The following is a 14,094-nucleotide window of genomic DNA, read 5'->3' as shown; positions in this document are numbered from 1 at the left end:
ACTAGCGACTCCTCGATTTCGGCGCCTGCGGCGCTTAATTGAAATTTCGAACCCTCCCTGGTGGCGGCATCGTTCTGCATGTTCGTTTCCTCGAGGCCCTGAGGAACTGGAGAGGACTGACGCGTCGCCGCGCCGCGAGTAGGGCGGAAGGGTCGTTTCGGATTGCAGCGTTCCCTGAGTCTGTGCTTTGAAAGCAAGCTTATTTCTGCGTGTCCGTGTGTGCGGCTCTAAAAGTCCGATTGCATTCACAGGCTCGCAGCACGCAGGCCTCTGCGCACCGCTGGGCTTGGCGGCTGCAAAAGTTGAACGACCCTGTCAAGCGTTGAGTCCGGGAACCGACTGGTATGTGGTCCACACAGTATGAAGGAGATCGCGACAACGGGAGAGCTGCAAAGACACGTCCTGCCCCCGAAGCAAACAAAACGTGAGCTCGACGTGGAGGTCACGATGAAGTGTATAGGGGGGCGGGGGCGAAGCGTCCAGACAGCACGCGTCGCCAAGAGGACACTGGAGATGCGTGTGTCGCACAACCTGAGCACTCAACAATTGCGAGTTGCGTTTAGGAAACGTGAGGAACAGAGAAAACGTTTCAAACGCAGATGTGCAGGAGAGAATAAAGGAGAGAGCAGAGAGCAGAGGGGAGAGAGGACGAGGCACCCCACAAAAGCCAGACCGAGACACTCCGCCGCACCTGGCATTCGAACGCGCGGCGACCACCTCTTCAAAGCTATCGCAAAACGGCGACCGGGCTCAACTCCAGAGGCCGGTGCGCTCGATTGGATATATATCTCTTTACATATATCGCGCTGGTCGTCTACAAACGAAGAAACTCCCCCTCACGTCCATGGAAGATGCACCAAATCTCTTCCTCCCTGATTAGTAAACACACCTTGTCGCCCGGAAACGCATGCCCTTCCGCCCGTCTCAGCATATGAAAAAACCGAATTTCCGCAACAGACGCGCATCCCACTTCGCAGCCTCCCCCCCTCCCCCCCGTCAAGCAAGGAGGCCGCTTCGCAAAAGTTGTTCAGCGAAAACGCGAGCGCGGCGATCGCCTGCTCGATCTTCTGATTCGGTCATCAGGCGCGGAAGCCACATCAAGATGAGGAAACTGAAGGCGCCGCGAGCGAGGGGCCGCGCCCACGCGTCACGGCTTTTCACACTGGAGACGCGCGCCGCTTACCGCCTCCCCCCCAAACACATCCCGCGAGACCTTGGAAAAAGAAAAGAAAACACGCAGCCGTCACACGCGAAAAAACGCGGCGAGGGCTCCTGCTTTCTTCCGCCGGTTTGCGAGCGGCCGCGTGTGAGTCAAGCAGGAGGGGAGGGGGGGGAGGGAGGGTGGGAAGCGAAAAAGCGGCGCGGCAGAGAGAGGAGTCTCTCGATTTGTGCGCTCAGAAGGCGCCCGGTGCCATTTTCATCTCCTGTGGGTTCGCACTGAGACAGGCCTCACAAAGCAGCAGAGGCAATCTGCGCGTTTCGCCAGTTCCGCGGCCGCGAAGGCCTAGGTTCTCCTGAGGCTTAGGAGGAAGACGTGGAGCCGGAGGGAGCCGGCAGCGAGTCCCTCAGTTTCTCCAAAACAATCACAAAGCAGTCGCGGCCCGCAGCGTCTGCGAAGAAGAGGGGGATGCAGTTGCCAGAGGCGATGAGATGGAGGGCGACGCAGTAGTCGCTCTTGGAGATGCCCGCGGAGCAGTCCACGCGCTTCAGCTGCTCAGGCGTGTAGAGAATGTTCCGAATCTCCGAGAGCTTCACCATCCGCGACTTGCGGTCGCACGACAACTGAATCGCCGAGTTGTCGTCGGTGAGCTTCACGATGCAGTCCAGCCGAGACTTGTCCTGAGCGGGGGACATCGCACACCACGCAGGAGGACGCATGAAGGCACGCGGCGAAGGCAAGGTTACAGGACGAATTTCAGACTGCGGGCACATCGACACGGGTGGGGCCGGGGTCTTGGCCTCACAGAATCACCCACGCAGCATGCAGAGATATACTTACAACCTATCACGTCGCCACAAAGAGCTATCTGCTGTCTGTAACGACCATGTAGATTGCAGCAGACGCAGAGGCACGAGAGGGTGTCGCCTTTGAGGATTCGCACGTAGGCGTGCTTGGGGGGGGGGGGGGGGGGGGGGGGCGGTTCTGCTGAAACCTAAGCTAGAGCTGCGGCGCGAGAGTTGGAGTATCAAGCAGAGAAGGTTTTTGAAAGCAGCGCAGCGCTTCCCAGGTCCGCTGCCGCGGTCGAGAGCAACGGAGCTGATGCCCTCTCGTTGCGAAGAGCGCCTACCTGCAGAATCAGCCCGATGCCCAGTCCCTTGTGAAGCCTCTCAAGAAGATCAGGGGTGTAACGCTTCAACAGCTCCTCGTGCGGCGAGGAAGTCTTGCTCCCGTTTTCAGGCGCTTCGACTTCCAGCTGAGTGTCTGCGGATTCACCGCAGCAGCTCTTGCAGGCATTCCCCATTTTGACTGACTTCTTTTCGCGAACTTTTCCCTCCGAGGGCACAAAGAGACAGAGGGCAGTGCGAATATGTGCGTGTGTCTTGCTCAGTGCACAAATACGAGCATATGGACGTGCTGCTGTGGAGGCAGAACTCCGTTTCTTTGAGAAAATGCGAGGCCGCGTTCTGCTTAGCTGCGCGGCGTCAACGGACAGTGCGTTCGTTGCGCCAGAAGCGAAGACTTCGCCGCTGAAAAATAAAAAAAAAACGAGCAGAACAAAGAGATCTTCTTCCTCTCTCCGAGGCTTGCACTCTCAACTGAAAATTCCTTCCGATAGGGAGCGGAAGACGAAAAATCTCACTGGACTAGAAAGAGAGACGGAAGGGACGCGCGAGCGGCTTCGCAGACGCTTCCGCGAGTTCGGGCGAGAATGGCAAGTCGCAGAGAATCCCGTGTCGAGAAAAACCGACGGAAGCGAAGATGAGAGCAATTAGGAAGAAACGACGCGAAGAAAGGGAGTTTCAAGGGAGGGTGAATTCGCGCAGAGATTCCCTCCGCAGTCACCAGAGGATTTGCGCAGCCAATTTGTGCACATCGAAACCGCTAGCTGTGGCTGGACTTCTGCGGGCTCGCAGTTGCGTCGAGGGAAGCTAGTCAAGCTGTCCATTCAACGAAACTTCCGCACAGAATAGAAAAAGAAATGTGCAAAGGAGGCACACCCTAAACAGGTAAGCGAATTCAGTCGCAGGAAGAGGCGTACGAAGAGCGGCAATAAGACACATCCAAGCTCATGACGGCAAAGCGTACGCGCCTGACACTTCCGCGAAGAGTGACCGTCTGTTTGCGAAGTCGCAGTCTAGAGAATCTCGAGTGAGGCGAGGCGGTTCCTTGTCGGTGTCAGCAGACAGAGCAACGAGCTGCTGGCTCGTTTTCTCGCGTCAGTTCCTTAGAGCTCGGGGGGCGTAGAGCGTCGCGTCCCGCCTTCGCTGTGAAGACGGGCGGCGCGTGAGGCCGCCCAACCCGCCGAAATCCCCGCACTGCCCGCGTGAACCTGGGGACGAGGAAAGTCTCGAGCTTCTGGGGTCCGTCTGGCGGCATGAAGTGCTATGAGACTTGACAGAGGCGCGCAGACCTTCGCCGGAGGCTTAGGCTTCTCAAATATACGATGGATACCTCTATACTTGATGCACTTAACATGATGGCTGTGAACATCTCAGGAGAACGTGGATCCGGTCGGCAGAGACCTTCGAGAGAGGAGGCGACTCTCGCATCGCGTAGGGCCGCACACCAAGCCCAACTGGCTAAAGAAACCGACCGCACGGGGTTGACTCGGTGAAAGCCGAAGGGCGACGAGCGCGGCAACGAACACGGCTAGGACCACCCGTGAGGAAGGGTGTTGCCTTGACTCGCTTCGCGGGAGCGAGCTCCTTTGGGCCTTTCCATGGACACGGTTCTTGACAGTGACGCCCGGCGTCCGCAATGCGCAACAGCTCGAAAAATAGGCGGCGTCACCTTGCCCAGGGCATGCAGATGTCACTCCAATAAGACGCGGGGTCGAGTACGCAGACGGCATCCGTAGTGGAACGATGTGAATAGTCAAGCCAAGTCCGGGACTTTCACCATTAGTGCGCATGGCCTTATGTGCCCCCTTGGAGGAAAGGCGCATGTATGCACCACCACCAAATTACTAAGGCAAGTCTTCTTGCCTCAGCGCACACGAGCACAGAACCTCGAGTGATGGGCTGCTTCTCGTTTCTAGGAGAAGCACATCCAGCCAGAGTGCAGAGGCTCCCAATTTCAAAGGGACAACTTCTCTCCCCTCCTGCAGGCACTGCCACGCTCTGGCGGCTTCGACGTTCAGGCCGAGTTCGGCGTACCGTGCAAGACTTCGAATCGGACAGTTCGAAATGTGAATCGAGCTTGCGGAGGAGTGTGTGCCGGCGAAGTCACATCTCCGAGGTCGCCCTACTATTGTTGCGCTTCAGGGGGAAGTGTAGATGTGTAACGAGCCGCAGCGATGCTGTATCCCTTAAATCGGACAGCGTGAGTCTCTTTCCCTGGCAAATGAGACTAGCGGAACCTGACGCACACTGAAGGTACCGAAGCGCCACACGCACGGGTAGCCTCAGCGCCGCTCCAAGTAAACACCTGGTTCCGTCTCGCGCGAACAACGCGACGGGGTGCCAGCAGGCTGAGCGACCCCCAACAGCTCTGTGCCCAGTTAGGTATGCAGACTTGCCTGCATCTTCGAAATGCGTGTGCCACTTTCCTGCGCGAATCTCAGCACCTCGTTTCCCGCCTCCGCTGGTCTTTCCATGCCGCAGCCACACTGCTGCGGCGACGCCTCTCTGTGCCGTCGAACTGACGCTTGGCACGAGGATTACAAAAAGTGGGAGCTGCGAACCTTCGACCCAAGCTGGGCGTCGCGAGGCTCCTTCATCCAGTCGCTTCACAGTGGCGGTGGAATCGTGAGATCCTGCTGTCCCTGCGTCCTCGCGAAAACGCGCCAACAAAAACGCGCATGGGCGCTCCCTTCGGGGCGCACCGGCGTCAGCAGACGCGTCCTCAAGGGCGCTTTTTCGCAGCATGGTTCGCCGCCACCTGTCGGTGGAATCGCTTGTCTTTGCACAGCTGCGCGTTTTTCTTTCGGCGAAGACAGCATCCAGGCGCCGCACTCCGTTCTTGTCTCAGGAGGCGTGCACCAAATTCTCTCGAGATAGCTGCCAGGTACCTGCTGCGGAGAGAAACCTTGCGACTGTGTCTCGCGCGCCTCGCTCGCCTCCTCAGGTCCCGCGGCGCTGCAAACGCCACGTTTTTGATCGCATCCGGCGCGCGCCGAAAACGGTTGTTCATCGGCGCGCCTCCACGCGTCGGCGCGACGCCCTAAGGTGTCCCCGTCCGCGCTCCCCGAAATGCCTGTCGGTCTCCCTGCACATGCAACTCAATCGAGAGAGGCCGTTGCAGTCTGTTTCCAAGATTTTTCGTGTCCCACTTCTTCCGCGACGACAGCGCAACCTGAAGAACTGGGAAACGTGTTCACGCACGCTGTACGGCTGCCTGCCTTCGGTCCGCGCAGCTGAGTGACCTTTCGACAAGCGCCGCGAGTCGCGCACACTGCGGGAGTGTCTCCCCCGCCTAGTCCTCGACTGGCGGAAGACATTTTCTCGCCAAACGTTCGTCCTCCCTCACTCCCGTTGAGTCAGTAGGGCACTTTTCCGCGGTGCTCACAGAAGGGAATCTACGCTCTAGTGTTCAGCTTTCGCGAGGATTCGTTGCGTCGGTTTTCGCGGGGAAATCGCCTCCTCGCCGCGTCACTCCGCTCAGCCGTCGGCGCGTAATCCTGGTCATCTCTGCACATCCCCGTCTCCAGGAAGAAAACCCGTTTTCCCTCTCCACCTCTCTTCGTTCTCACAGCTTATTTCTCCGTCTGGTGCTTTGCGGAAAGCGAGATCCAAACTCACGCTTTCGAGGGACACCGGCCTGTGGCGTGAAGCTGCCCAGGCGCCGCAGGGCGACCTCCCACGCTGCCGTGAGGCTTAGCTGTTTCATTTTTCCTCTGCACTCCAAAGGCATTTTTCGACTGTCTAACGCCTTTCTGAGCAGCTCAAGACTCGAAGTTTGTGAGCCACCTCGTCAGCATGAGCATGGAAGACCCCGAGCTCGCGGCTGCAGCGCGCCGCCGCACGAGCGCCGGCGACACAAGGCCCGCGGAAGAGACACACCCCTTGAAGCCTGTGGCGCTTCTCAAGCCTGTTGAAGGCAGAAACTTGCCGGAATGCGGGGACCGGGAGAGCTGCAGGCCGTCTCTCGAGCGAGGTGACCCCGAAGAGACTGCGCCGGCGAGAAGAACTGAGTCTGACGAAGAGGAATGCGAGACGACCGCCGCCGTGACGCGGACGGAGGCAGCCTCGACCCTCCTCGCCGTCTCGGGTCGCGAGCTCTCCGAGGGAGAGGAGAGCGAACCCGACGACAGGGGAGAAATGTGCCAACATGGAGGTGCCGGTACAATCCGAGGATTAGAAGCCCCCGAGGCGCGGTCGCCTTCGGCTGACTCGCAGGCGGAAGAGTCAGAAGGAGACGGCGAGAGGGCGCTCAGAGGCGACACAGACGAGCAGCCGTCCGCTAGTCGAAATGAAGGCCTGTCGTCGCGGGTTCCTGCGTCGCCGCCGTTTGTCTTCGCCGACGACGGGCAAGGCGAAGATGAAGAGGACTCCGACGGAGACTATTTCGAGGACGAAGTCTGCAGCTACTTCCGCCGAGACCGACGGCCCTTCCTAGGCACGTTAGCCACGCTGCCGGAGGGCCGTGAAGAAGAAGAATGCAGCGGCGCCGACGAGAGCGAGGAAACGCCGCTCGAGGGCGGAGATAGCGGAGACGAAGAATGCAGCGGCGCCGAGGAGGAAAAGCCGGTCGAGGGCGGAGAGCGCGGAGAAGGGACCCGTGGGGGAGGGGAGGGCTCGAGTCCGCACGCGCTGGAAGATGAAGGAGACGCGCCGCGGCCGGAGTTCCTGCCGAGCGCCTCAGACGAAGAGGAACGTGGAGCAGAGGGCGAGTCCAACGAGAGCGAGGCGACAGACGCCGCGGAGAAGGCGGCAGAGAGTGAAGAAGACGACGGCGAATGGGGCGATGGCCTGAGTGAAGGCGTCCCAGAGGTCGAAGAAACTCTCTCTGAAGGCGATGGAGCGCCCCTCGAAGCAACCGCGAGCCCAGGTTAGCTACGTGACTCTCGTGGTCAAACGCTGACGCGAGTGCAGGCACTTTTATTATGGCACTACAGGAAGCCTCAATTTAACAGCTACTACCGCACAGGGCTACCGCTTTTTTGCAGCGTCTTCGGCACTTTCGGCTGCTCCGCTGCGACTGAAATCGTCGCCCCTGCCCGCTCGAGCGCTTTCCTCCTGTTGCGCGTGCGGGTGTGAATGTAGTGAGTGCATGGCTCAGTGGCGTTCGCCCGCGGAGCTGATGTCTCTCGCCCGTCTGTGTGCGTACGCGTCTTTCCTGCTTGGCGTCGCGCACGTCCGCGGCGCGTTGCCTTCTTTTGTCTTGTCGCCATCGCGTCTGTTGCCCTGGGGTCGTTCGCTTTGCGCACGCGTCGCACGCGGCTCACACGCGACCTGCCTGTCGCCCGGCAGAGTTCCCTCGAGGACCCTGTCCCTCTGCGTGCCTCCGTGGAACGCGAGCGTCGCGTTCAACGAGTCGCTTGTGTGGCTCGTTGCCTGCAGAGGCGGTATTCGCTTCTTCCTCGCCGCCGGCGCACAGTCGGGAAGCGGGCGGTGCGGACGTTTCTGGCAGCGGGCTGGCGCCGTCTCCGCGGTGGCAGCCCGCGTGTTGGGCGGCCTCCTCCTCTGGGGGCGACTCGCAGGGTGCGGAGGCCAGATGGACGCCGACGACGGAGATGTTTATTCCGCGTGCGACGCTATCGCAGATCGCGGCGTATCAAGAGGCGATCCAGCGCCGGCGCAGCTCGGGGCTCGAGATTCCCGCGCGAAGAGAGAAGGCGCAGCCCGTTCTGTGGCCTACGCTCCATTCAGTGCAGAAGGCAAACGGCGAAGTCGCGCGCGTCACCATCATGCCTAGCCCCCTCAGTCTCTACTACTTCGATCGTAAGCGACGCACTTTCTCTCTCGCCCCTAGAGGAAGCAGCTGCGCCTCGCCTCTAGCCTAGCTGCGAGGGCATCCAGTCCTGCCTCTGGGCGTCTGAGGTTTCGCTGCGGCGCGCGAGGCAGCGCAGTGGGAGCGCCAGCGGAAGAAAGCCAAGACGGTGAATGAATTGGGGGGGGGGTGAAGGGAGGGGACGTTGCGCTATGCGAGGCTCGCCAGAGAGGCGGCACGGAGTGCTGGGCGGGGGATATACCGGCAGCTAGCCATCCGCTCGTCTACCTGGAGTTTCGAGTAGCTGCTGAGTGCATCTCCTCTGTGTCGCTCGAGTTTTTTTCTGCGCCCTCGCCGAAGCGGCAGGCGCCTATTCCTGACCGTTATCCCCGTTTGCGAGCCCAACGCAGCACGTCTCGTTTCATGTGTATTTGCACGGGTGGCGCGGTGCCCGTCCTCGTTGCCTCCTGCTCCTCCCGTTCTTTTCGGTATTGGAGTCGGCGTGCGTCGCCCTCCTCCCCTCCTCATCCGCTTCGTGCCGGGTTCGCCTTTATTTCCTCGCCTCACTTTCGCGTTTCTCCGCCTCCCACTTCCGCTTCTAGGGGGCCGCAGACGCGCTGGCCGCGCATCTGTATTCGCTGTGACTGCCTGAGTCCTCACTTCGGCGCTTTGTTCCCAGAGCTGTGTCCTGGTACCTCGCATCGCCGCGCCCTCGCAGCGGAAGAGGAATGCGAGAGACGGCGAAGCTCCGCCCGAGTTCTCAACGACTTCCTCGAAGCCTCGGAGGCCTTGACTACTGCCCTATGCACCGACGGCGGCCTATCGGCTTATGTTCGGACAAAGCAGGCGATAGGTACGAACCCGGGGCGGAAGCCTCTCGCGGCGACCCTGACGCGGCGAATCACGGGAGAGAGGGGCGCGGCGATAACTCGAGCACGCAGCGAGGCGGGGAAAAAGGCGAGGCGGGGGCAGAGGAAGCGGGATGAACTCAAAGATAATTGGAAATACAGTCGAACTCACAGAGATGAGAACAGACACTCGGACTCACGAGGACAAGAGCACATACAGGACCCTGTGCGCAGCGGCGAGCACTCAACAAGAGCCCTGCACATCGTGCTCTCTCTTGGCGCGCGCCCGCCCGTGCGCATTCGCCTTGTATTCGGTGAAAACTTGGGCAGATGATGAGGCACGGGACACCCGCGTGGCCGTCCTGATCCTTGTCGAAGTACATATACATGTATATATATACACACATTTACGTGTATCTGTTTTCTTGTCTACGATCGCGAGATTAGTCTGTGTATGCCGTCTTCTTTGAGCCAGTGTAGGGTGAGCATTTCCCCCTTTTTTTCCTTTTTTTCCCGTGTGGAGTACTTATGCTGTCTAGTTTCCCGGACGATGCGAGTGCAAAGCGCGTTCCATGCCTTTATGCAGTTCCAAGGGATCGGGCGCGTCCCTCTGACCGAGGAGGACGGAGAGACGGCGCATCTCCATTTGTGCGTGGGTCGCTTTGTCTTTTTCAGAGGCGCACAGCTGCTGGAGCGGGGCCGGTCGAGAAGTCAAGCGCGCCCACGAACCTGCGTGGACTGCGCAGCCCTCTCGAGGCCTTGCGGCTGCGCCGGCGGCGTCTTCGTCAAGGTCGTGTGTTGCGCAGCCGCGTGAAGAGAAGCGGAGGGAGCCGAGCGCGGCGAGCCTGACGTTGCCTCAGGGAGGAGGCAGGAGCTGCGTCGCAGGCGGCGCGCTCTCGCATCAGTTCTCTGCAGGCGGCACGCTGACGACAGGCGCGGCTGCGGCCGCTTCTTGCGCGCGATTCTCCTCGTCGCTGAAGCTCCCAGACGCGAGCCCGGAGAGAGCTGAGGACCTCGACTCAGGGCGCAGTCTCCCAGCAGCGATGCACGCACACCGCGCCCAGTGCCGCCTGGCCGCAGACGCCACGCCGCACGACGAAAAGAAAGGCAGCCACGAAGCGCTGGAGGTTGCTCAAGGCTGCGGCGAGGTGCCGCTGGACGCGGCTGCGGCCTGGCGAGACGCTGGGGGAGTCGAGGGGTTTCGCGAAACCAGGGCGAGAGAGCTGCGTGCGCGCGAGCGAGACGGAGATGCAGCCCTCCTGTTCGCGGGGGAGCTCGGGCGCACCGCGTCTGAGCAGCTTTTTGCAGAGAGCCTACGCCCGCACCTTGATGTCAGCTACGCAGAAAACACACTGCAGGCCGCAGTGTTGTATGTTGCAGAGAAATCCGAATCGCGCCCTCTCGCTTGCGTGCGGGCGCCCGCAAGCATGTTCCTGTCGCGAGGCGCCGTGGGGGGCCGCGAGCGAAAATGCTGCTTTTAGGCTTGCAGAGAGGTGACCAGTAACATCGAACCTAGAAGGCTGCGCATGCGCATGCCACCTCTGGGGCGGTCTGCAGCCGCAGCTGCTCCAGCTGCACGGCACCGCGGCGACGAAATCCTCAGCATACGCGTGGAGCGACGCTTATGAAAAATAGATGCATGTACATGTTCCAACGTCTTATAGCTGAAACGGGCGACGAGATCTGGGACGCCCGCTCGTAGGGAGACTGAGGAACGCCTGAATCGGGGATACACCTGCGAGCATACATAGATGAAAATGTACTTGTATTTGCGTTCACATCGGGAGTAGAGAATGAGGTCTGGAAGTATTTTCTCAAGAAATCGTATCTGTCCTCCGTGGGCACTGACTTCTCGGATGCGCCACATCCCGTCTAGTTGCTGCGTTTGACCACGGCCGCACGAGAACTCGCGGCGTCGCGCGCTGGGAACGAGACAAGCCGAATTTGTCAGGGGAGCGACAACATGGAGAAATGCAGGGGCAGGTGCCGTACAAGAAGCCACTCGCGCACCAAGAAACCGCTCACAGCTACAGAAGAAGCTGCGCGGCGCCGCGCGATCGTATACATACATATACATATATATATGCGCAAGTGTGTATTTTCCCGACGTGAACGCCTCCTCCCGCGCCGCTGATGAGTCAAATATGTGAGCGAGTTCGAAGCTAAATTGGATTGCTCCTGAAGGTGGACAGGGGAGAAAATGGTGCACATGGGGGGCGAGTGGAGAGCGGACGAGCTGCGACAATGCCGGCGTCGACGCGCAGTGCTCACTGCCCTCTGTAAGGGCCCCCGACCCAGTTACCCGAGCAACGGCAACATGTATACATGTGCATACAGTTATTGACGTGTAGAGTGGAAGACGAACTACTTGCGCGACATGCACTGCTGTGAAAAAAAAAACCGCGCATGATCTTCTTCTGTGCATCCATGAACAACCGTCGGTAAGCGCCACCGCTGCTGATACGAGCGCTTCCTCGGGCGAATTCCCAGCGCGCCGGGGCTAATTTGGCGAGGCTTTACTTTGCCTTTGGGAAAGAAGTCTGCCTACCGCTGTCGGCGTACAGATCCTCGAACTCGGTGCTGGGCTGCGGGTGCTGTCCGCTTAGTGGCACTCCTTCGCTTCAGAAGCTTGTCTCACGCGCTCCTGTGTCCTCTAGATACAGTTCGAGACATCGGGGAGGCTCACAACGTGGGCGTAGGTAGGCACACCTGTTAATGCTTTTGGCTGTGAAACGGCATCGCTACGTCACGTCTGTGTTGCAGCTGCCGGGTGATGGCTTTCTGGACTGTCGGCTGACAAGAACACAGGATATCGTGTTGGAGAGGCGCAGCGACACTTCGCGCACAAGAGCCGGCATAGCGGCGGGAGGCGCTTCACGGATGTAGCCGACAAAAACATTGCACTCAGGGAGTTCTTCGCGCAACCGCGCGTAGCATATGAACGATTTATCTTCGGAAATCGGTATTCCGTGGGCGCCTGCGTTCGAGGGGCGTTACCAAATCCGCGTTCAAGAAGCGGCCACGCAACTCACACCAGCGGACTGCCCTGCACAAATCCGCTGCGCCAGCCGTCAGTTGAATTGTGCCGCGCAAGGCAAATCGCCAGGCCACCCCGCACCACGTTCATGCAGCGCCACTTTAGGGTTTAGCGTCTTCTGCGCTGACGGCAGACTGCCGCAGCAGCTATGCGGCCGTGGAGCCCCCGCTGAGCTTGCCGATCGCAGGAGCCTCGTGCGTGCTGCCCTGCAGGTCCTTACGGAGACACGAGGAGAGCCCCCTTTGCAGACAGCGGAAACTTAAAAGAGTCGGACACTCAAAAGCGAGCTCCAAGCCTTCGTCCGTGCTGCTTCGCACTCTCCGCGTTACCAGCAGCATCGCGACGGCAACCGCACGACCATAGCGGCGCCAGCGCGGCGAGGCGGCGCTTCACTCGCACTTGTTTCTCTCTGAAAATCAATTCCTGCGCACCTGCGAAGCCGCGACGCGCACGCGGCAAATGTTTCAACTGCATGCGACTCGCCGTCGACTCGAGGAACGCGGCTGCACCAGCGGAGACTTCCGAGCGACAAAGCGGCACCCAGCGGGGCGGTCAGTCGGCAGTCAGGGGCTCCGCGGTCGCCTCGACGCCGGTAGGCTGTGGCTCCTAGGGGGACACAGCAGAGAGGAATGCTTCAACGACCTTCTCCGGCGAGTGCTGCTTGTTCGCTCGTGAGATGTAAATCGCGGCGACAGTGAGAGCCAAGGTCACCAGCGCCATGATCACAACTGCGGCAGCGCTCCTCTTCGTGCCGAGGGCGTCCTTAACGTCATTCCCGAAAACCTCGAGGTACCTTTTGGCCTTCTCAAGAAAACCGAAACGCAACGCCGCAGGCTTCGCGGCAACGGGCTTCGCCGCCATCGCTTCTATCGGCAGCTCCACTTGGTCACGACGCCTCGGCAGCTCCAGTTGGTCAAGAGGCCTCGGCAGCTCCAGTTGGTCAAGAGGCCTCGGCAGCTCCACTTCGTCAAAAGGCCTCGGCGGCTCCACTTCGTCAAGTGGCCTCGGCGGCTCCACTTGGTCACGAGGCCTCGGCAGCTCCACTTCGTCAAAAGGCCTCGGCGGCTCCACTTCGTCAAGTGGTCTCGGCGGCTCCACTTGGTCACGAGGCCTCGGCAGCTTCACTTGGTCAGGTGGCCTCGGCAGCTCCACTTCGTCAAGTGGTCTCGGCAGCTCCACTTCGTCAAGTGGTCTCGGCGGCTCCACTTGGTCAACTGATTTCGCCGGCGTCGCTGCGGCGCGGCTGCGGTCAACGAGGCCTTTCACGAGGACGCCGACGGCGGCGGAGAGCGCCAAGGCGGTGACGGCAGCGGACAACCGCTTGCGGGAGAGCACGCCACCGCGCGGCGCTCTGCTGGGCGTGCCGAGGGTGTGGCTGGCGAGGCGGACGCCGCCGTCCTCGTCGGCGACCAGCTGCAGGTCGTCGGCGTCTGCAGCGCTGAGTCTCGACTTGTCTGCCGCGGCGACGCTCGGGACGGTGCCTGCGAAGGAGAGCAGGAACACTGCGCCGCTGTGGCGCGCCTGGGACGAAGAATCGATGAGGAGCGGCGCGGCCGCCGCCAGGACGAGGGCGCTGAGAGTCCGTCGAGCCATTTTGGAAGCAGACGGCGCCGTTGAGAGCTGACGCGAAAACACGGCCGTCCTTTTTTTGCAGCGGCAAAGGACCATCGAAAACATAAATGAACCGGCGGCGCCGCGCCGACAACGCCGCGCCGTGCCGCCACCGCCGCGCCGACACGGACGCCAGGTCACACGTCCTGAGGAATTAATTACGCGGCGCCCGCCTCGCCCTCCCGCCTTGGTGAACGCGCGAAGAGCCTCTCCCGAGGCTGGTCGCCGCGCGGATAGGAACGGAATCGTCCTGACTCGTCGTCGCTGTCGTCTCGTGCCCACCTTGGAAGAAGCAAGGCGCCGGCGGACCAGGCCAAATGTCCGCTCGCTCAGGTCGCACGCCTCGAGGCACCCAAGACACCTGGAAATGCGCGGCAGAAAAACCTTGCACTTTGCAGTTACGCACCGTGATGTGCATCCCTATCTATCTCCACCTGAGGACTCCAGACAGAGACCGAACTGCTCGACGTCGACCCCTCCATTTTTGCCTTGGAACGTCTCCTCAGAATCGTCAAAAGGAGCAGCAAGCAGCACTGGGCAGGCGATGCGAGCAGGCCCCGCGGCTG

At 60.7% G+C, this 14,094-nt stretch overlaps 3 protein-coding genes across 3 annotated transcripts; 1 reads left to right on the top strand and 2 right to left on the bottom strand.

Moving 5' to 3' along the window:
* Positions 1 to 1,521: 1,521 nt before the first annotated feature.
* Positions 1,522 to 2,462, bottom strand: BESB_016000 (IMC sub-compartment protein ISP2; the record flags this gene model as incomplete). Its single annotated transcript, XM_029360315.1, has 2 exons — positions 1,522 to 1,839; positions 2,289 to 2,462. The coding sequence occupies 2 exons, from the start codon at positions 2,460 to 2,462 to the stop codon at positions 1,522 to 1,524; spliced, it is 492 nt and encodes a 163-aa protein (XP_029216291.1).
* Positions 2,463 to 6,078: 3,616 nt separating this feature from the next.
* BESB_015990 (uncharacterized protein) lies at positions 6,079 to 10,361 on the top strand (the record flags this gene model as incomplete). Its single annotated transcript, XM_029360314.1, has 4 exons — positions 6,079 to 7,150; positions 7,663 to 8,043; positions 8,712 to 8,885; positions 9,556 to 10,361. 4 exons carry the CDS (start codon positions 6,079 to 6,081, stop codon positions 10,359 to 10,361), a joined length of 2,433 nt encoding a protein of 810 aa, XP_029216290.1.
* A 2,162-nt stretch (positions 10,362 to 12,523) lies between these two features.
* BESB_015980 (uncharacterized protein) lies at positions 12,524 to 13,510 on the bottom strand (the record flags this gene model as incomplete). The annotated part of the gene is made up of 1 exon (XM_029360313.1): positions 12,524 to 13,510. One exon carries the CDS (start codon positions 13,508 to 13,510, stop codon positions 12,524 to 12,526), a length of 987 nt encoding a protein of 328 aa, XP_029216289.1.
* Between the last annotated feature and the right edge of the window lie 584 nt (positions 13,511 to 14,094).

This window comes from Besnoitia besnoiti, chromosome X (genome assembly GCF_002563875.1).
Source record: "Besnoitia besnoiti strain Bb-Ger1 chromosome X, whole genome shotgun sequence".
Classification (NCBI taxonomy): Eukaryota; Apicomplexa; class Conoidasida; order Eucoccidiorida; family Sarcocystidae; genus Besnoitia; species Besnoitia besnoiti.
Note: the sequence above shows the minus strand (reverse complement) of the source record. Positions and strands in the feature narration are given on the sequence as shown.